We start from the raw sequence: 21,300 nt of genomic DNA, 5'->3' as shown, positions 1-21,300 counted from the left end.
AGAGACTTTTAGGGATGTTAATGTGCTGATAGTGCAACTGGGGAGGGGAGGAAGGGAGTATTTGGGGAAATCAGTGATGGATTGCGCAAAAGATGCTTGTGGCCATGAGAAGAGTGGGAGGGGGGTTTGATTAGAAAGGGTAGTGATGGGGGGAGAAGAAGTAAAGTATTAGTGAAAGGAAGAAGGGGCTTTTGGGAAAACGTTTTTTGCGGGAAAAAAAAATGAATTTTGAGGGGGAGATTATAAAAGAAAGAGACAGGAGGTCAAAAAAAGGGGTGCAAGAGGTGAAAAAAAGGGCAAAGGGAGAGTTGGGGTGAGAGAGTATCATTAAATTTTAGGGAGAATAAAAGATGTTCGGAAGGAGGTAAATAAAGTGCGTAAGCCCAAGGGAGCAAATGGGAACTTAGTGAAGGGCGCAAATGGGGAGGTGATAACAAGTAGGGTGATTGGAAGGAGATGGAGTGAGTATTTTGAAGGTTTGTTGAATGTGTTTGATGATAGAGTGGCAGATATAGGGTTTTTGGTCGAGGTGGTGTGCAAAGTGAGAGGGTTAGGGAAAAGTTTTGGGTAAACAGAGAAGAGGTAGTGAAAGCTTTGCGGAAAGATGAAAGCCGGCAAGGCAAGCAGGTTGGATGTATTGCAGTGGAATTTATTAAAAAGGGGGTGACTGTATTGTTGACTGGTTGGTAAGGTTATTTAATGTATTATGACTCATGGTGAGGTGCCTGAGGATTGGCGGAATGCGTGCATAGTGCCATTGTACAAAGGCAAAGGGGATAAGAGTGAGTGCTCAAATTCAGAGGTATAAAGTTTGTTGAGTATTTCCCGGAAATTATATGGGAGGGTATTGATTGAGAAAGGGGGAAGGCATTAAAAGAGCATCCAATTGGGGAAGAGCAGTGTGGTTTCAGAAGTGGTAGAGGATGTGTGGATCAGGTGTTTGCTTTGAAGAATGTATGTGAGAAATACTTAGAAAAGCAAATGGATTTGTATGTAGCATTTATGGATCTGGAGAAGGCATATGATAGAGTTGATAGAGATGCTCTGTGGAAGGTATTAAGAATATATGGTGTGGGAGGCAAGTTGTTAGAAGCAGTGAAAGTTTTTATCGAGGATGTAAGGCATGTGTACGTGTAGGAAGAGAGGAAAGTGATTGGTTCTCAGTGAATGTAGGTTTGCAGGCAGGGGTGTGTGATGTCTCCATGGTTGTTTAATTTGTTTATGGATGGGGTTGTTAGGGAGGTGAATGCAAGAGTTTTGGAAAGAGGGGCAAGTATGAAGTCTGTTGGGGATGAGAGAGCTTGGGAAGTGAGTCAGTTGTTGTTCGCTGATGATACAGCGCTGGTGGCTGATTCATGTGAGAAACTGCAGAAGCTGGTGACTGAGTTTGGTAAAGTTGGGGGGAAGAAGAAAGTTAAGAGTAAATGTGAATAAGAGCAAAAGGGTTTTTAGGTACAGTAGGGGTTTAGGGTCAAGTCCAATTGGGAGGTGAGTTTGAATGGAGAAAAACTGGAGGAAGTGAAGTGGTTTTTAAGATATCTGGGAGTGGATCTGGCAGCGGGTGGAACCATGGAAGCGGAGTGGATCATAGGGTGGGGGAGGGGGCGAAAAATTTTGGGGCCTTGAAAGAATGTGTGGAAGTCGAGAACATTATCTCGGAAAGCAAAAATGGGTATGTTTGAAGGAAAAAGTGGTTCCAACAATGTTTTATGGTTGCGAGGCGTGGCTATGGATAGATTGTGGCAGGAGGTGGATGTGCGGGAAAAAGAAAAGTTTGAAGAAAATTTTGTGTGGTGGGGGAGGGGGTTTTGATCGAGAAAGGGAAACAAAAGGGGTTAAGAGAGATGTTTGGAAAAAAAAAGGGGCGGGGTTTGAGAGAGCGAAAGGGGTTTTGAAAGGGTTTTGGGTAAATTAAAAGAGAATAGTGAGGAAAAAATTGACCAAGGGATATATGTGTGGGAAAAGGTGGGGGGAACCAAAGGGAAAGGGAAAACCAAATTGGAGGTGGAAAGATGGAGTGAAAAAGTTTTTGGGTGTGATCGGGGTGAACATGCGGGGAGGGTAAAAGGAGGGAAAGGGAAATAAGTGAATTGGAGCGGGGTGGAATACCGGGGTTGACGGCTGTCAAAAAAATTGAATAAAGGCAGTGAAGTGTCTGGGGTAAACCATGGAAACTGTGTAGGTTGAAATTTTGGTGTGGGGAAACTTTTAATATCCCTGTGTAGGGGGGGGGGGGTTTGGGCCTTTTTCTTTCTTTCCCTTTTCCCTTTGTGCAAACCCGCAAAATGCGGAGAAAAAGGGAAAAAGGGCAAAAAAAAAAAAAAAAAAAAAAAAAAAAAAAATTATAGTTTATTTAAAATTTGAAAAGGGGTGCGAGGGCCCCTCCGGTTAGTTTTAATTTTTTATAGATGGGGTTGTTGGGGAGATAAATTGAAGATTTTTGAAGAGAGGGGCAAGAAAAAAATCATTTGGGTGAATGGAGGCTTAGGAAGTATCAGTTGTTGTTTTTTTGTTTGGAAACAGAAAGGGTGGCTGATTGGGTGAAAAAAAGGCAGAAGTTGGTAAACGGGAGTTTGCTAAAGTGTGAAAAAGAAAGCTGAGGTAAATTGAATAAAAAGCAAGGTTATTGGGTAAGTAGGGTTGAGGGACAAGTCAACTGGGGGGTAAGTTTAAAGGGAAAGGAAAAAACTGGGGAAGTAAAGCTTTTTAGTACTGGGAATGGTTTTGGCAGCGGATGGAACCAGGAAAAGGAAGTGAGTCCAGGGGGGGGGGGGGAAAAAAGTTCTGGAAGCGTTGAAGTATGTGGGGAAAAGGGAACTTTAAACTCGGAAAGGAAAAATGGGAAAATTTTTTGAAAGGAATAGTAGTTCCAACAATGTTTTTTGGTTGCGAGGCGTGGGCTATAGATAAGAGTTGTGCAAGGGGGTGGGGTGTGTTGGAAGTGAGAGGTTTTTTAAACAATAGTGGGGGTGAAAGGGGGTTTTCGAGTAAGTAATGAAAAAGGGAAGAAGAAGTGTGGGAATTTAAAAAAGGGTTTTTTTGAGAGAGCAGAAAGGGTGTTTAGAAATGATTTTTGGGCGGAAAGGGGGGGGGAAATGAGTGAAGAAAAGTTTACAAAGGGTATGGGATGTGTCACAGTGAAGGGGAAAGAGGGGGAAATGGGAGACCAAAATTTTAAGGAAAGGGTGGGGTAAAAAAATTTTGAAATGAAAACGGGCCCGAACTACCGGAAAGGGGGAAAGGCATGCAAGGAATAAAAGTGAATTGGAAAGAAGTGGTATAAAACCCGGGGTCGCCGTGCTGTCAATGGATTCCAAAACCCGGGCACGTGGGAAGCATTGGGGGAAGGGCCCTGGAAAGTTTGAGGGGCCTGGAAAAGGGGGAAAGGGGGGCTGTGGTTTCAGTGATTTTTTAAAGACAAAATTTGAGGTGAGTTTTGAAAGAATGTGGCCCTTTTTTGTTTTTTAGCGCTACCTCGCGGGCCCTGCGGGGGAGGGGGTTTTTTTTTTCATGTGTGGCAGGGTAATGACGGGAATGAAAAAAGGGGAGACGTTGAATTAAGTACATTTGGGAAATATTTTATATACGTGTGTGTATTTTATAATATATTCTGGATGTATAGGTAAGAAAATTTTGCGTTTTGGGGAAAATTTTAAAGTATATACATGTGTATGCGGGGGGGGGGTTGGGACAAAAATTTATTGTTTTCCCTTTTGTACCTCCCTAACACAGGAGACAGTTACAAAGTATAATAAACAAATAAATGTTATATTGTTTTAATGTGTGTGGTGGGGTATATATATATATATATATATATATTAAAAAAATTATATCAGCAGTGTGGTTTCAAAAATGGTTAAAGGGGTGTGTGGATCAAAGGGGTTTTTCTTTGAAGAATGTATGTGAGAAATACTTAGAAAAGCAAATGGATTTCTATGTAGCATTTATGGATCTGGAGAAGGCATATGATAGAGTTGATAGAGATGCTCTGTGGAAGGTATTAAGAATATATGGTGTGGGAGGCAAGTTGTTAGAAGCAGTGAAAAGTTTTTATCGAGGTTGTAAGGCATGTGTACGTGTAGGAAGAGAGGAAAGTGATTGGTTCTCAGTGAATGTAGGTTTGTGGGAGGGGTGTGTGATGTCTCCATGATTGTTTAATTTGTTTATGGATGGGGTTGTTAGGGAGGTGAATGCAAGAGTTTTGCAAAGAGGGGCAAGTATGAAGTCTGTTGTGGATGAGAGAGCTTGGGAAGTGAGTCAGTTGTTGCTCGCTGATGATACAGCGCTGGTGGCTGATTCATGTGAGAAACTGCAGAAGCTGGTGACTGAGTTTGGTAAAGTGTGTGAAAGAAGAAAGTTAAGAGTAAATGTGAATAAGAGTAAGGTTATTAGGTACAGTAAGGTTGAGGGTCAGGTCAATTGGGAGGTAAGTTTGAATGGAGAAAAACTGGAGGAAGTAAAGTGTTTTAGATATCTGAGAGTGGATCTGGCAGCGGATGGAACCATGGAAGCGGAAGTGGATCATAGGGTGGGGGAGGGGGCGAAAATCCTGGGAGCCTTGAAGAACGTGTGGAAGTCGAGAGCATTATCTCGGAAAGCAAAAATGGGTATGTTTGAAGGACTAGTGGTTCCAACAATTTTGTATGGTTGCGAGGTGTGGGCTATGGATAGAGTTGTGCGCAGGAAGGTGGATGTGCTGGAAATGAGATGTTTGAGGACAATGTGTGGTGTGAGGTGGTTTGATCGAGTAAGTAACGTAAGGGTAAGAGAGATGTGTGGAATTAAAAAGAGCGTGGTTGAGAGAGCAGAAGGGGGTGTTTTGAAATGGTTTGGGCAAATTGAGAGAATGAGTGAGGAAAGATTGACCAAGAGGATATATGTGTCGGAGGGGGAGGGAACGAGGAGAAGTGGGAGACCAAATTGGAGGTGGAAAGATGGAGTGAAAAAGATTTTGTGTGATCGGGGCCTGAACATGCAGGAGGGTCAATGGAGGGCAAGGAATAGAGTGAATTGGATCGATGTGGTATACCGGGGTTGACGTGCTGTCAGTGGATTGAATCAGGGCATGTGAAGCATCTGGGGTAAACCATGGAAAGCTGTGTAGGTATGTATATTTGCGTGTGTGGACGTGTATGTATATACATGTGTATGGGTTTGGGTTGGGCCATTTCTTTCGTTTTCTTTCTCTGTTTCCTTGCGCTACCTTGCAAACGCGGGAAACCGGCAAAAAATATATATATATATATATATATATATATATATATATATGACAATTTATTATAGTGGGAAAAGATAGTGACTGTTGAACAATATGGTGGATATAGTGTTACATATAGTGACTGCTGAACAATGTGATAGATATAGTTCATTCATTTCAAGCTAAAAGTTTGTTTTCTAAACTGTTTCTTACTTTTTTCATATGTATATATATGTATGTGTGTGTGTGTGTGTGTGTATGTGCATATGTATGTGTATGTGTGTGTATGTGTATGTGTATATATATATATGTATATTATCCCTGGGGATAGGGGTGAAAGAATACTTCCCACGTATTCCTCGCGTGTCGTAGAAAGCGACTAGAGGGGACGGGAGCGGGGGGCCAGAAATCCTCCCCTCCTTGTATTAACTTTCTAAAATGGGAAACAGAAGAAGGAGTCATGCGGGGAGTGCTCATCCTCCTCGAAGGCTCAGAGTGGGGTGCCTAAATGTGTGTGGATGTAACCAAGATGTGAAAAAAGGAGAGATAGGTAGTATGTTTGAGGAAAGGAACCTGGATGTTTTGGCTCTGAGTGAAACGAAGCTCAAGGGTAAAGGAGAAGAGTGGTTTGGGAATGTCTGGGGAGTAAAGTCAGGGGTTAGTGAGAGGACAAGAGCAAGGGAAGGAGTGGCAATACTCCTGAAACAGGAGTTGTGGGAGTATGTGATAGAATGTAAGAAAGTAAATTCTCGACTAATATGGGTAAAACTGAAAGTTGATGGAGAGAAGGTGGGTGATTATTGGTGCATATGCACCTGGGCATGAGAAGAAAGATCATGAGAGGCAAGTGTTTTGGGAGCAGCTGAATGAGTGTGTTAGTGGTTTTGATGCACGAGACCGGGTTATAGTGATGGGTGATTTGAATGCAAAGGTGAGTAATGTGGCAGTTGAGGGAATAATTGGTATACATGGGGTGTTCAGTGTTGTAAATGGAAATGGTGAAGAGCTTGTAGATTTATGTGCTGAAAAAGGACTGATGATTGGGAATACCTGGTTTAAAAAGCGAGATATACATAAGTACACTTATGTAAGTAGGAGAGATGGCCAGAGAGCGTTATTGGATTACGTGTTAATTGACAGGCGTGCGAAAGAGAGACTTTTGGATGTTAATGTGCTGAGAGGTGCAACTGGAGGGATGTCTGATCATTATCTTGTGGAGGCTAAGGTGAAGATTTGTATGGGTTTTCAGAAAAGAAGAGTGAATGTTGGGGTGAAGAAGGTGGTGAGAGTAAGTGAGCTTGGGAAGGAGACCTGTGTGAGGAAGTACCAGGAGAGACTGTGTACAGAATGGAAAAAGGTGAGAACAATGGAAGTAAGGGGAGTGGGGGAGGAATGGGATGTATTTAGGGAGTCAGTGATGGATTGCGCAAAAGATGCTTGTGGCATGAGAAGAGTGGGAGGTGGGTTGATTAGAAAGGGTAGTGAGTGGTGGGATGAAGAAGTAAGAGTATTAGTGAAAGAGAAGAGAGAGGCATTTGGACGATTTTTGCAGGGAAAAAATGCAATTGAGTGGGAGATGTATAAAAGAAAGAGACAGGAGGTCAAGAGAAAGGTGCAAGAGGTGAAAAAAAGGGCAAATGAGAGTTGGGGTGAGAGAGTGTCATTAAATTTTCGGGAGAATAAAAAGATGTTCTGGAAGGAGGTAAATAAAGTGCGTAAGACAAGGGAGCAAATGGGAACTTTAGTGAAGGGCGCAAATGGGGAGGTGATAACAAGTAGTGGTGATGTGGGAAGGAGATGGAGTGAGTATTTTGAAGGTTTGTTGAATGTGTCTGATGATAGAGTGGCAGATATAGGGTGTTTTGGTCGAGGTGGTGTGCAAAGTGAGAGGGTTAGGGAAAACGATTTGGTAAACAGAGAAGAGGTAGTGAAAGCTTTGCGGAAGATGAAAGCCGGCAAGGCAGCAGGCTTGGATGGTATTGCAGTGGAATTTATTAAAAAAGGGGGTGACTGTATTGTTGACTGGTTGGTAAGGTTATTTAATGTATGTATGACTCATGGTGAGGTGCCTGAGGATTGGAGGAATGCGTGCATAGTGCCATTGTACAAAGGAAAAGGGGATAAGAGTGAGTGCTCAAATTACAGAGGTATAAGTTTGTTGAGTATTCCTGGTAAATTGTATGGGAGGGTATTGATTGAGAGGGTGAAGGCATGTACAGAGCATCAGATTGGGGAAGAGCAGTGTGGTTTCAGAAGTGGTAGAGGATGTGTGGATCAGGTGTTTGCTTTGAAGAATGTATGTGAGAAATACTTAGAAAAGCAAATGGATTTGTATGTAGCATTTATGGATCTGGAGAAGGCATATGATAGAGTTGATAGAGATGCTCTGTGGAAGGTATTAAGAATATATGGTGTGGGAGGCAAGTTGTTAGAAGCAGTGAAAAGTTTTTATCGAGGATGTAAGGCATGTGTACGTGTAGGAAGAGAGGAAAGTGATTGGTTCTCAGTGAATGTAGGTTTGCGGCAGGGGTGTGTGATGTCTCCATGGTTGTTTAATTTGTTTATGGATGGGGTTGTTAGGGAGGTAAAGGCAAGAGTTTTGGAAAGAGGGGCAAGTATGAAGTCTGTTGGGGATGAGAGAGCTTGGGAAGTGAGTCAGTTGTTGTTCGCTGATGATACAGCGCTGGTGGCTGATTCATGTGAGAAACTGCAGAAGCTGGTGACGGAGTTTGGTAAAGTGTGTGGAAGAAGAAAGTTAAGAGTAAATGTGAATAAGAGCAAGGTCATTAGGTACAGTAGGGTTGAGGGTCAAGTAAATTGGGAGGTGAGTTTGAATGGAGAAAAACTGGAGGAAGTGAAGTGTTTTAGATATCTGGGAGTGGATCTGGCAGCGGATGGAACCATGGAAGCAGAATTGGACCATAGGGTGGGGGAGGGGGTGAAAATTCTGGGAGCCTTGAAGAATGTGTGGAAGTCGAGAACATTATCTCGGAAAGCAAAAATGGGTATGTTTGAAGGAATAGTGGTTCCAACAATGTTGTATGGTTGCGAGGCGTGGGCTATGGATAGAGTTGTGCGCAGGAGGATGGATGTGCTGGAAATGAGATGTCTGAGGACAATGTGTGGTGTGAGGTGGTTTGATCGAGTAAGTAACGTAAGGGTGAGAGAGATGTGTGGAAATAAAAAGAGCGTGGTTGAGAGAGCAGAAGAGGGTGTTTTGAAATGGTTTGGGCACATGGAGAGAATGAGTGAGGAAAGGTTGACCAAGAAGATATATGTGTCGGAGGTGGAGGGAACGAGGAGAAGAGGGAGACCAAATTGGAGGTGGAAAGATGGAGTGAAAAAGATTTTGTGTGATTGGGGCCTGAACTTGCAGGAGGGTGAAAGGAGGGCAAGGAATAGAGTGAATTGGAGCAATGTGGTATACCGGGGTTGACGTGCTGTCAGTGGATTGAATCAAGACATGTGAAGCGTCTGGGGTAAACCATGGAAAGCTGTGTAGGTATGTATATGTGCGTGTGTGGACGTATGTATATACATGTGTATGGGGGGGGGGTTGGGCCATTTCTTTCGTCTGTTTCCTTGCGCTACCTCGCAAACGCGGGAGACAGCGACAAAGTATAAAAAAAAAAAAAATATATATATATATATATATATATATATATATATATATATATGTTGAAAAGTATAAGTATGTATGTGTGCGTGTGTGGACGTGTATGTATATACATGTGTATGTGGGTGGGTTCGGCCATTTGTTGGTCTGTTTCCTTGTGCTACCTCGCTAACGCAGAAGACAGCGACAAAGTTATAATAAACAAATAAATATTTATTTTATTTATTTTGCTTTGTCGCTGTCTCCCGCGTTAGCAAGGTAGCGCAAGGAAACAGACGAAAGAATGGCCCAACCCGCCCACATACACATGTATATACATACACGTCCACACACGCACATATACATACCTATACATCTCAACGTATACATATATATACACACACAGACATATACATATATACACATGTACATAAATCATGCTGTCTGCCTTTATCAATTTCCATCGCCATCCCACCACACATCAAATAACAACAAGCCCCCCCCCATGTGCGCAAGGTAGCGCAAGAAAAAAGACAACAGAGGCCACATTCGTTCACACTCAGTCTCTAGCTGTCATGTATAATGCACCGAAACCGCAGCTCCCTTTCCACATCCAGGCCCAACAGAACTTTCCATGGTTTACCCCAGACGCTTCACATACCCTTGTTCAATCCATTGACAGCACGTCGACCCTGGTATACCACATTGTTCCAATTCACTTTATTCCTTGCATGCCTTTCACCCTCCTGCAAGTTCAGGCCCCAATCACTCAAAATCTTTTTCACTCCATCTTTCCACCTCCAATTTGGTCTCCCACTTCTCCTCGTTCCCTCCACCTCTGACACATATATCCTCTTGGTCAATCTTTCCTCACTCATTCTCTCCATGTGACCAAACCATTTCAAAACAACCTCTTCTCCTCTCTAAACCACACTCTTTTTATTACCACACATCTCTCTTACCCTTTCATTACTTACTCAATCAAACCAACTCACACCACATATTGTCCTCAAACATCTCATTTCCAGCACATCCACCCTACTCCACACAACTCTATCTATAGCCCATGCCTCACAACGACATAACATTGTTGGAACCACTATTCCTTCAAACATAGCCATTTTTGCTTTCCGAGATAATGTTCTCGACTTCCACACATTCTTCAACACTCCCAGAACTTTACCAAACTCAGTCACCAGCTTCTGCAGTTTCTCACCTAAATCAGCCACCAGTGCTGTATCATCAGCGAACAATAACTGACTCACTTCCCAAGCTCTTTCATCCACAACAGACAGTATACTTGCCCCTCTTTCCAAAACTCTTGCATTCACCTCCCTAACAACCCCATCCATAAACAAATTAAACAAGCATGAAGACATCACGCACCCCTGCCGCACACCAACATTCAATGAGAACCAATCACTTTCCACTCTTCCTACACGTACACATCCCTTACATCCTCGATAAAAACTTTTCACTGCTTCTATCAACTTACCTCCCATACCATATATTCTTAATGCCTTCCGCAGAACATCTCTATCAACTCTATCATATGCCTTCTCCAGATTCATAAATGCTACATAGAAATCCATTTGCTTTTCTAGGTATTTCTCACATACATTCTTCAAAGCAAACACCTGATCCACACATCCTCTACCACTTCTGAAACCACACTGCTCTTCCCCAATCTGATGTTCTGTACCTGCCTTCACCCTTTCAATCAATACCCTCCCATATAATTTCCCAGGAATACTGAACAAACTTACCTCTATACTCTGACCACTCACTTTTATCCCCTTTGCATTTGTACAATGGCACTATGCAAGTATTCTGCCAATCCTCAGGCACCTCACCATGAGTCATACATATATTAAATAACCTTACCAACCAGTCAACAATATAGCCACCCCCTTTTTTAATAAATTTCACTGCAATACCATCCAAACCTTCTGCCTTGCCGGCTTTCATTTTTTGCAAAGCTTTTACTACCTCTTCTCTGTTTACCAAATCATTCACCCTAACCCTCTCACTTTGCACACCACCTCGACCAAAACACCCCACATCTGCCACTCTATCATCAAACATATTCAACAAACCTTCAAAATACTCACTCAATCTCCTTTTCACATCACTACCACTTGTTATCACCTTCCCATTTGCCCCCTTCACTGATGTTCCCATGTCTTATGCACTTTATTTACCTCCTTCCAAAACATCTTTTTATTCTCCCTAAAATTTAATGATACTCTCTCACCCCAACTCTCATTTCCCTCTTTTTCACCTCTTGCACCTTTCTCTTGACCTCCTGCCTCTTTCTTTTATACATCTCCCAGTCATTTGCATTCTTTCCCTGCAAAAATTGTCCAAATGCCTCTCTCTTCTCTTTCACTAATAATCTTACTTCTTCATCCCACCACTCACTACCCTTTCGAATCTGCCCACCTCCCACGTTTCTCATGCCACAAGCATCTTTTGTGTAAGCCATCACTGCTTCCCTAAATACATCCCATGCCTCTCCCACTCCCCTTACGTCCTTTGTTTTTTCCTTTTTCCATTCTGTACTCAGTCTCTCCTGGTACTTCCTCACATAAGTCTCCTTCCCAAGCTCACTTACTCTCACCACTCTCTTCACCCCAACATCCTCTCTTCTTTCCTGAAAACCTCTACAAATCTTCACCTTCGCCTCCACAAGATAATGATCAGACATCCCTCCAGTTGCACCTCTCAGCACATTAACATCCACAAGTCTCTCTTTCGCGCACCTAACAATTAAAGAATGATCCAATAATACTCTCTGGCCATCTCTCCTACTTTTTTTTATCATTATTATTTTGCTTTGTCGCTGTCTCTCGCGATGGCTAAGTAGCACAAGGAAACAGACGAAAGAATGGCCCAACCCACCTACAAACACATGTATTTACATAAACGTCCACACACGCAAATATACATACCTATACACCTCAATGTATACATAAATATACACACAGACATATACATATATACACATGTACATAATTCATACTGTCTGCCTTTATTCATTCCCATCGCCACCTCGCCACACATGGAATAACAACCCCCTCCTCCCTCATGTGTGTGAGGTAGCGCTAGGAAACGACAACAAAGGCCTCATTCGTTCACACTCAGTCTCTAGCTGTCATGTAATAATGCACTGAAACCACAGCTCCCTTTTCACATCCAGGCCCCACAGAACTTTCCATGGTTTATCCCAGACGCTTCAGATGCCCTGGTTCAATCCATTAACATCATGTCGACCCCGGTATACCACATTGTTCCAATTCACTCTATTACTTGCACGCCTTTCACCCTCATGCATGTTCAGGCTCCGATCACTCAAAATCTTTTTCACTCCATCTTTCCACCTCCAGTTTGGTCTCCCACTTCTCCTCGTTCTCTCCACCTGACACATATCCTCTTGGTCAATCTTTTCTCGTTCATTTTCTCCATGTGACCAAACCATTTCAAAACACCATCTTCTGCTCTCTCAACCACACTCTTTTTATTACCACACATCTCTCTTACCCTTACATTACTTACTCAATCAAACCACCGCAGACCACATATTGTACTCAAACATCTCATTTCCAGCACATCCACCCTCCTGCGCACAACTCTATCTATAGCCCACGCCTCACAACCATACAACATTGTTGGAACCACTATTCCTTCAAACATAGCCATTTTTGCTTTCCGAGATAATGTTCTCGACTTCCACACATTCTTCAAGGCTCCCAAAATTTTCGCCACCTCCCCCACCCTATGATATCACTTTCGCTTCATAGTTCCATCTGCTGCAAAATCCACTCCCAGATATCTAAAACACTTCACTTCCTCCAGTTTTTCTCAATTCAAACTTACCTCCCAACTGACTTTACCCTCAACCCTACTGTACCTAATAACCTTGCTCTTATTTACATTTACTCTCAACTTTCTTCTTTCACATGCTGTACCAAACTCATTCACCAGCTTCTGCAGTTTCTCACATGAATCAGCCACCAGTGCTGTATCATCAGCGAACAACTGACTCACTTCCCAAGCTCTCTCATCCACAACAGACAGCATACTTACCCCTCTTTCCAAAACTCTTGCATTCACCTCCCTAACAACCCCATCCATAAACAAATTAAACAACAATGGAGACATCACACACCCCTGTCGCAAACCTACATTCACTGAGAACCAATCACTTTCCTCTCTTCCTACACGTACACATGCCTTACATCCTCGATAAAAACTTTTCACTGCTTCTAACAACTTGCCTCCCACACCATATATTCTTAATACCTTCCATAGAGCATCTCTATCAACTCTATCATATGCTTTCTCCAGATCCACAAATGTTACATACAAATCCATTTGCTTTTCTAAGTATTTCTCACATACATTCTTCAAAGCAAACACCTGATCCACACATCCTCTACCACTTCTGAAACCACACTGCTCTTCCCCAATCTGATGCTCTGTACATGCCTTCACCCTCTCAATCAATACTCTCCCATATAATTTACCAGGAATACTCAACAAACTTATACCTCTGTAATTTGAGCACTCACTCTTATCCCCTTTTTCTTTGTACAATGGCACTATGCAAGCATTCCGCCAATCCTCAGGCACCTCACCATGAATCATACATACACTAAATAACCTTACCAACCAGTCAACAATACAGTCACCCCCTTTTTTAATAAATTCCACTGCAATACCATCCAAACCTGCTGCCTTGCCAGCTTTCATCTTCCGCAAAGCTTTTACTACCTCTTCTCTGTTTACCAAATCATTTTCCCTAACCCTCTCACTTTGCACACCACCTCGACCAAAACACCCTATATCTGCCACTCTATCATCTAACACATTCAACAAACCTTCAAAATACTCAATCCATATCCTTTTCACATCACCAATACTTGTTATTACCTCCTCATTTGCCCCCTTCACCGATGTTCCCACTTGTTCTCTTGTCATACGCACTTTATTTACTTACTTCCAAAACATCTTTTTATTCTCCTTAAAACTTAATGAAAATCTCTGATCCCAACTCTCATTTGCCCTCTTTTTCACCTCTTTCACCTTTCTGTTGACCTCCTGCCTCTTTTTTATACATCTCCCAGTCATTCACACTACTTCTCTGTAAAAATCGTCCAAATGCCTCTCTCTTCTCTTTCACTAACAAACAATCTTACTTTTTCATCCCACTACTCACTACCCTTCCTCATCTGCCCACCTCCAACCTTTCTCATGACAAAAGCATTTTTGTGCAAATCATACAGTGGTGATTTTTGTATGACCATGACTGCCAGTAGGTTTACAACCACTTAAAAATATTTGAGGAATGTTGTGAGTAAAACTGAGGTTATATAACAACAGGAACCACTGAAACAGTCAAGCTTAAATAAGCTATGCAACTAAAAAATTCAACTCAGCTAAACAATTTCCCTACAAAAATGATCATTCAACACATATTCTGAACAAGAAAAAACCTTAGGCAACCACAGATATAATTCATCGGCCCTAACACAAGGTCTCACATGAGAAACAACTTTTCCTCTACACTCGACTGTTTACTTTAGTATTTACATTCTTGCAAGTGATATGAGCTGAAGCTGCACATTCACAGAGAAAACTTTAGTCTTTAGACACTGATTAACAAAGTTGGCTTGACAAACAGTAGTTCAAGAACAGAATGTCCCATCTTCAGAGTTGAGCAAGATAATGACTGAGGCTCTAAAAAACTTAAAAGACCAAACACACATTGCTGGTGAGAACAACCAGATTAACAATCTACTACTTGAAAAGTAATGATTTGGAAAGTTCTTGCCATTACAATAAAAATGTCTGTTTACAATTTACAACAATGCACTGCCTAACATTAATTACACTATGACATTTGACATAGCTGTATCATAGAAAACATATTTCTAATAGCTGATTGGCATGCTTAATCTGCCTGGCAGCAATAATAACAGAAAATGTTTTACTCGTGTCCAAGTATATGATCGAATGGACCATTAAAAATAGTTGTTTAAAAATGCTGATAATTATGGTAGTTGAGCTTGTGTGTGTAGGTTGAGCCATTTTGATTGTTCATAGAACCAGACATATTGCAAATCTTCATGAAAGAACAATTTGGGTTTAATTACCTATTGCAAGTTATAAAATCTTGGGGATATTACGAAGGTGCAGCAAAACATAATGAGAAGAAAAAGAAATTATAAACTCACCAACAAACACGTGTGTACCCCAGAGTCGATGAGAAATTACTTTGCAGCATCCTAAGTCATCTATTCGAAAGCCCATATAGCGATACCTTTCATCAGTCTCAAATAATGTTGCATTAGTAAACTGTCCATGGTAAGGCCTTCCAGATGTAGGGTCAATGAAATCAGCCCAGAAGCCTTCCCTCTGCAAGGAGCTGCATATATCTTCTGCAGCAACAATGAACTGTAAAGAAAGTAATGACGTTTAAAAATCGTCTTCCCACAATTATGACTGACAAACTAAACATGAAAAAAGCAAGTAAACAGAAAGAAAACATAAAAAAATTCCAAAAGCCATCCAAGCTTCCATGAGGGTTACAGAGCAATGCCCTAGAGAGTGTGATGCCCCCTTGCACCTGAAAGGTTTTGCATATAAGATATGAATGCAAGGGTAGAGAGGGGTAGGTTTAAAGCACACTGCAGATGGAGAGCATGGAAGGTGAATCAGATGCTGTTTACAGATAACTTGGCTCTTGTGGCAAACTCCCAAGATATACTCCCGGAGCTGGTGACAGGATCTGCGTGAATGTTGAATGGAAACAGATGAGAGTGCATATGAACAAAAGTAAGGTAATAAGGTGCAGCAGGGAGATGAGAAAGGATGGTTTGAGAGTAAGTTTGAATAGGGAGAACCTGAAGGAGAAGGAGTGCTTATGGTACCTGGAAGTGGCCATAGTAGTAGATGGAAATATATGGGCTGAAGTAAGTCACTAGGTGAGAGCTAGGGTCCTGGGTTCATTAAGGAGTACACGAATGAGAGGTCAGTGTCTGTTGGGATAAACATGGGTATGTCTGAAGGTATGTTAGTCCTAAGCCTTGGGCCCTACATGGGTATGTCTGAAAGTATGTTAGTCCTAAGTCTTGGGCCCTAAATGCAAAAGAAGAGAGGAGGGTGAATGCGGTGGAAATGAAATGCTTCAAGATATCAGAAATGACAGTGTAAGAGAGGTGTGGCCTTAAGGGTATCATATAGGAGAAAGCTTACCATGGTGTGCTAAAATGAAATAGTTCAAACGTGGAGATACATGAAGAGAGCCTAAGAACATCAAAGTGTCAGAAATAGAGGGTGCATGATGGAAGGATGAAATGAAAGAAGCTTTGGAGTATCAGGGCCTGAACGTTCAAGAGAGTGAGAAGCATATATAGGATAGAATGAATTTGATCAATGCAGTAAAGAGGGGTAAAAATGTTGTTAATGGGCTGAACCAGGACATGTGAAGCAATCCAGGTAAACCACAGAATAGTCTGTTGGGCTTAGCTGTGAATACTTGGCTCTTGTTTCAATGCATTATATGTAACAGCGATTTTATTACATAACAGTTAAGTGGGTGTGTGTAAGAGAGGCCATTATGCATATGTTCCTGACAACCTCACTAAGGCAGAAGTGTTATGTATAACAAATATATACAAAAATATTACCCTGTTCTTTCTTAGAGAGTATAATGCAAGCAGAAGAGGTACAGTGTGGCAAAAAAGTGATGGGGAAAAAGGGAAAAGCGATGTGAAAGATAAAGTTTAAAAAAGAATGCAAGAGACAGAACTTACCAGAGAAAGGTGAAGACAGGATGAAATAGGAGGCTCCAGATTGCCATGAAAAAGTGAAAGTGATACAGCAAGGAAAGAAAAAAGCAGATTAAAGGTAATGAAAGAAAATGCAGAGTAAAGTTTGTAGAATAAAAACTACTGGATGGAAGCGCAGAAAGAAAGGTACAGAAAAGTGGCGTACGTGAAAGTATAAAGATGCAGGAAGATGCCATTTAACTCAATCTGGAGTATTAAATACTTAAAAAGAGTTCCTCAAACAGCTGCTGGCAACTAAGAATGGGAATGAAGCAGTCACATCAAGCATGAAGATGGGGAGAGACAGGTAAATCCCATTAAAGGTAATAATATTCATGAGTGAAATAAAAGCAGTTATAAGCATGTTAAACTTGATAAAAGACCATGGTAGGTATGGAATTGCAGAATAGAGGGAAGGCATATGGTCGACGTATTAGCGAGAGGGTGAAGATGACAGAATGTTGAGAGGGTGATGATAACAGAATGTTGAATAAGTGGAAAGCGAAAGGATTTTAACAAAGGGAAGTTTGTAGTGGGAACAGGCATCAGAGATAGAGTGCTTTTCAACTGGTTGACCATGAACACAACCAGAGTACTATGACAATTTTACAAGTGTGTTGCAGAGTGGAAAAAGGTTGAAAAGTGCAGGTGTAAATCAAATCTTCTCAATGATGCTAAAAGTACAGGTGTAAATCAAGTCTTCTCAATAAGGCTAACAAGGTAGTAAACAGGCAACAAAATACTTTATGAAGCATTTATGGATCTATAACTGGCATATAAAGGAACTGCAATAGTAGATACAAAAATTATGACATGAGGCAATTTTCTAGAAGCAACAGAAATTATTATTTATACATTATTCTATTATACTTATCACCAGGAAATAGAACAACAACCCATCCACTCATATACACATATACATACATAAATGCCCATACATGCACATATACATATCAGCATATACACATATACTACATATATATACAGACATATACATATATACACATGCACATACACGTATATACACGTTTGTATTATTATTCTCAATATACTTAAGCACTGCCTCTCGCATCAGCGAGGTAGCGCCAGGACAAAGAGGAAGAATGGCCCAACCGATCATATACACACATTTTTATTTTATATTTATTCATTATACTTTGTCACTGTCTCCCGCGTTAGTGAGGTAGCACAAGGAAACAGACGAAAGAATGGCCCAACCCATCCACATACACATGTATATACATACACATCCACACACACACATATACATACCAATACATCTAACGTATACATATATATACACGCACAGACATATACATATATACACGTACATAATTCATAGTCTGCCCTTATTCATTTCCATCGCCACCCTCCCACACATGAAATAACAACCCCCTACCCCCACATATGTGCGAGGTAGCACTAGAAAAAGACAACAAAGGCCACATTAGTTCACACTCAGTCTCTAGCTGTCATGTATAATGCACCAAAACCACAGTTCCCTTTCCACATCTAGGACCCACAGAACTTTCCATGGTTTACCCCAGATGCTTCAGATGCCCTGCTTCAATCCACTGACAGCACGTCGACCCCGGTATACCACATTGTTCCAATTCACTCTATTCCTTGCACACCTTTCACCCTCCTGCATGTTCAGGCCCCGATCACTCAAAATCTTTTTCACTCCATCTTTCCACCTCCAATTTGGTCTCCCACTTCTCCTCATTTCCTCCACCTCTGACACATATATCCTCTTTGTCCATCTTTCCTCACTCATTCTCTCCATGTGACCAAACCATTTCAAAACACCCTCTTCTCCTCTCTCAACCACACTATTTTTATTACTACACATCTCTCTTACCCTTTCATTACTTACTTGATCAAACCACCTCACACCACATATTGTCCTCAAACATCTCACTTCCAGCACATCCATCCTCCTCTGCACAACTCTATCTATAGCCCACACCTCGCAACCATATAACACTGTTGGAACCACTATTCCTTCAAACATACCCATTTTTGCTTTCCAAGATAACGTTCTCGACTTCTACACATTCTCCAATGCTCCCAGAACTTTTGCCCCCTCCCCCACCCTATGATTCACTTCCACTTCCATGGTTCCATCCGCCGCCAAATCCAATCCCAAATATCTAAAACACTTCACTTCCTTCAGTTTTTCTCCATTCAAACTTACCTCCCAATTGAATTGTCCCTCAACCCTACTGTACCTAGACCTTGCTCTCATTCACATTTACTCTCAGCTTTCTTCTTTCACACACTTTACCTAAGTCACCAGCTTCTGCAGTTTCTCACACGAATCAGCCACCAGCACTGTATCATCAGCGAACAACAACTGACTCACTTCCTAAGCTCTCTCATCCACAACAGACTGCATACTTGCCCCTCTTTCCAAAACTCTTGCATTCACCTCCCTAACAACCCCATCCATAAACAAATTAAACAACCATGGAGACATCACACACCCCTGCTGCAAACCAACATTCACTGAGAACCAATCATTTTCCTCTCTTCCTACACATACACATGCCTTACATCCTCGATAAAATCTTTTCACTGCTTCTAACAACTTACCTCCCACACCATATATTCTTGATACCTTCCACAGAGCATCTCTATCAACTCTATCATATGCCTTCTCCAGATCCATAAATCCTACATACAAATCCATTTGCTTTTCTAAGTATTTATCACATACATTCTTCAAAGCAAACACCTGATCCACACATCCTCTACCACTTCTGAAACCACATTGCTCTTCCCCAATCTGATGCTCTGTACATGCCTTCACCCTCTCAATCAATACCCTCCCATATAATTTACCAGGAATACTCAACAAACTTATATATCTGTAATTTGAGCACTCACTTTTATTCCCTTTGCCTTTGCACAATGGCACTATGCAAGCATCCTCCCACCAATCCTCAGGCACCTCACCATGAGTCATACAAACCAACCAGTCAACAATACAGCCACCCCCTTTTTTTTTAATATATTCCACTGCAATACCATCCAAACCCGCTGCCTTGCCGGCTTTCATCTTCCGCAAAGCTTTTACTACCTCTTCTCTGTTTACCAAATCATTCTCCCTAACCCTCTCACTTTGCACACCACCTCGACCAAAACACCCTATAACTGCCACTCTATCGTCAAAAAGATACAGCAAACCTTCAAAATACTCACTCCATCTCCTTCTCACATCACCACTACTTGTTATCACTTACCCATTAGCCCCCTTCACTTATGTTCCCATTTGTTCCCAAGTCTTACACACTTTATTTACCTCCTTCCAAAACATCTTTTCATTTTCCCTAAAATATAATGATACTCTCTCACCCCAACTCTCATTTGCCCTCTTTTTCACCTCTTGCACCTTTCTCTTGACCTCCTGCCTCTTTCTTTGATACATCTCCCAGTCATAAATGCCCATACACACACATATACATACAAGTTAATATATATATATACATATACTTACTCATCTCCCACTCAATCGCATTTTTTCCCTGCAAAAATCATCCAAATGCCTCTCTCTTCTCTTTCACTAATAATCTTACTTCTTCATCCCACCACTCACTACCCTTTCTAATCAACCCACCTCCCACTCTTCTCATGCCACAAGCATCTTTTGCGCAATCCATCACTGATTCCCTAAATACATCCCATTCCTCCCCCACTCCCCTTATTTCCATTGTTCTCACCTTTTTCCATTCTGTACTCAGTCTCTCCTGGTACTTCCTCACACAAGTCTCCTTCCCAAGCTCACTTACTCTCACCACCCTCTTCATCCCAACATTCACTCTTCTTTTCTGAAAACCCATAAAAATCTTCACCTTAGCCTCCACAAGGTAATGATCAGACATCCCTCCAGTTGCACCTCTCAGCACATAAACATCCAAAAGTCTCTCTTTCGCACGCCTGTCCATTAACACGTAATCCAAAAACGCTCTCTGGCCATCTCTCCTACTTATATACGTATACTTATGTATATCTCGCTTTTTAAACCAGGTATTCCCAATCACCAGTCCTTTTTCAGCACATACATCTACAAGCTCTTCACCATTTACAACACTGAACACCCCATGTATACCAATTATTCCCTCAACTGCCACATTACTCACCTTTGCATTCAAATCACCCATCACTATAACCCGGTCTCGTGCATCAAAACCACTAACACACTCATTCAGCTGCTCCCAAAACACTTGCCTCTCATGATCTTTCTTCTCATGCCCAGGTGCATATGCACCAATAATCACCCATCTCTCTCCATCAACTTTCAGTTTTACCCGTATTAATCGAGAATTTACTTTCTTACATTCTATCACATACTCCCACAACTCCTGTTTCAGAGACAGCAGGTCAAGAGAAAGGTGCAAGAGGTGAAAAAGAGGGCAAATGAGAGTTGGGGTGAGAGAGTATCATTAAATTTTAGGGAGAATAAAAGATGTTCTGGAAGGAGGTAAATAAAGTGCGTAAGACAAGGGAGCAAATGGGAACTTCAGTGAAGGGCGCAAATGGGGAGGTGATAACAAGTAGTGGTGATGTGAGAAGGAGATGGAGTGAGTATTTTGAAGGTTTGTTGAATGTGTTTGATGATAGAGTGGCAGATATAGGGTGTTTTGGTCGAGGTGGTGTGCAAAGTGAGAGGGTTA

General features: G+C 41.6%; 1 protein-coding gene across 5 annotated transcripts in view; it reads right to left on the bottom strand.

Annotated features, from left to right (window-relative positions):
- The window catches only part of LOC139766057 (cobalamin trafficking protein CblD), a 204,282-nt gene that overhangs the window by 15,769 nt on the left and 167,213 nt on the right, over nt 1-21,300 (bottom strand). For all 5 annotated transcript variants that reach the window (XM_071694206.1, XM_071694205.1, XM_071694207.1 and 2 more), the window contains exon 7: nt 15,029-15,248. In XM_071694206.1, coding sequence (XP_071550307.1) covers nt 15,029-15,248 — 220 coding nt within the window. The remainder of the gene's footprint in view (nt 1-15,028; nt 15,249-21,300) is intronic.

This window comes from Panulirus ornatus, chromosome 56, assembly GCF_036320965.1.
Source record: "Panulirus ornatus isolate Po-2019 chromosome 56, ASM3632096v1, whole genome shotgun sequence".
Taxonomy (NCBI): Eukaryota; Metazoa; Arthropoda; class Malacostraca; order Decapoda; family Palinuridae; genus Panulirus; species Panulirus ornatus.
Note: the sequence above shows the minus strand (reverse complement) of the source record. Positions and strands in the feature narration are given on the sequence as shown.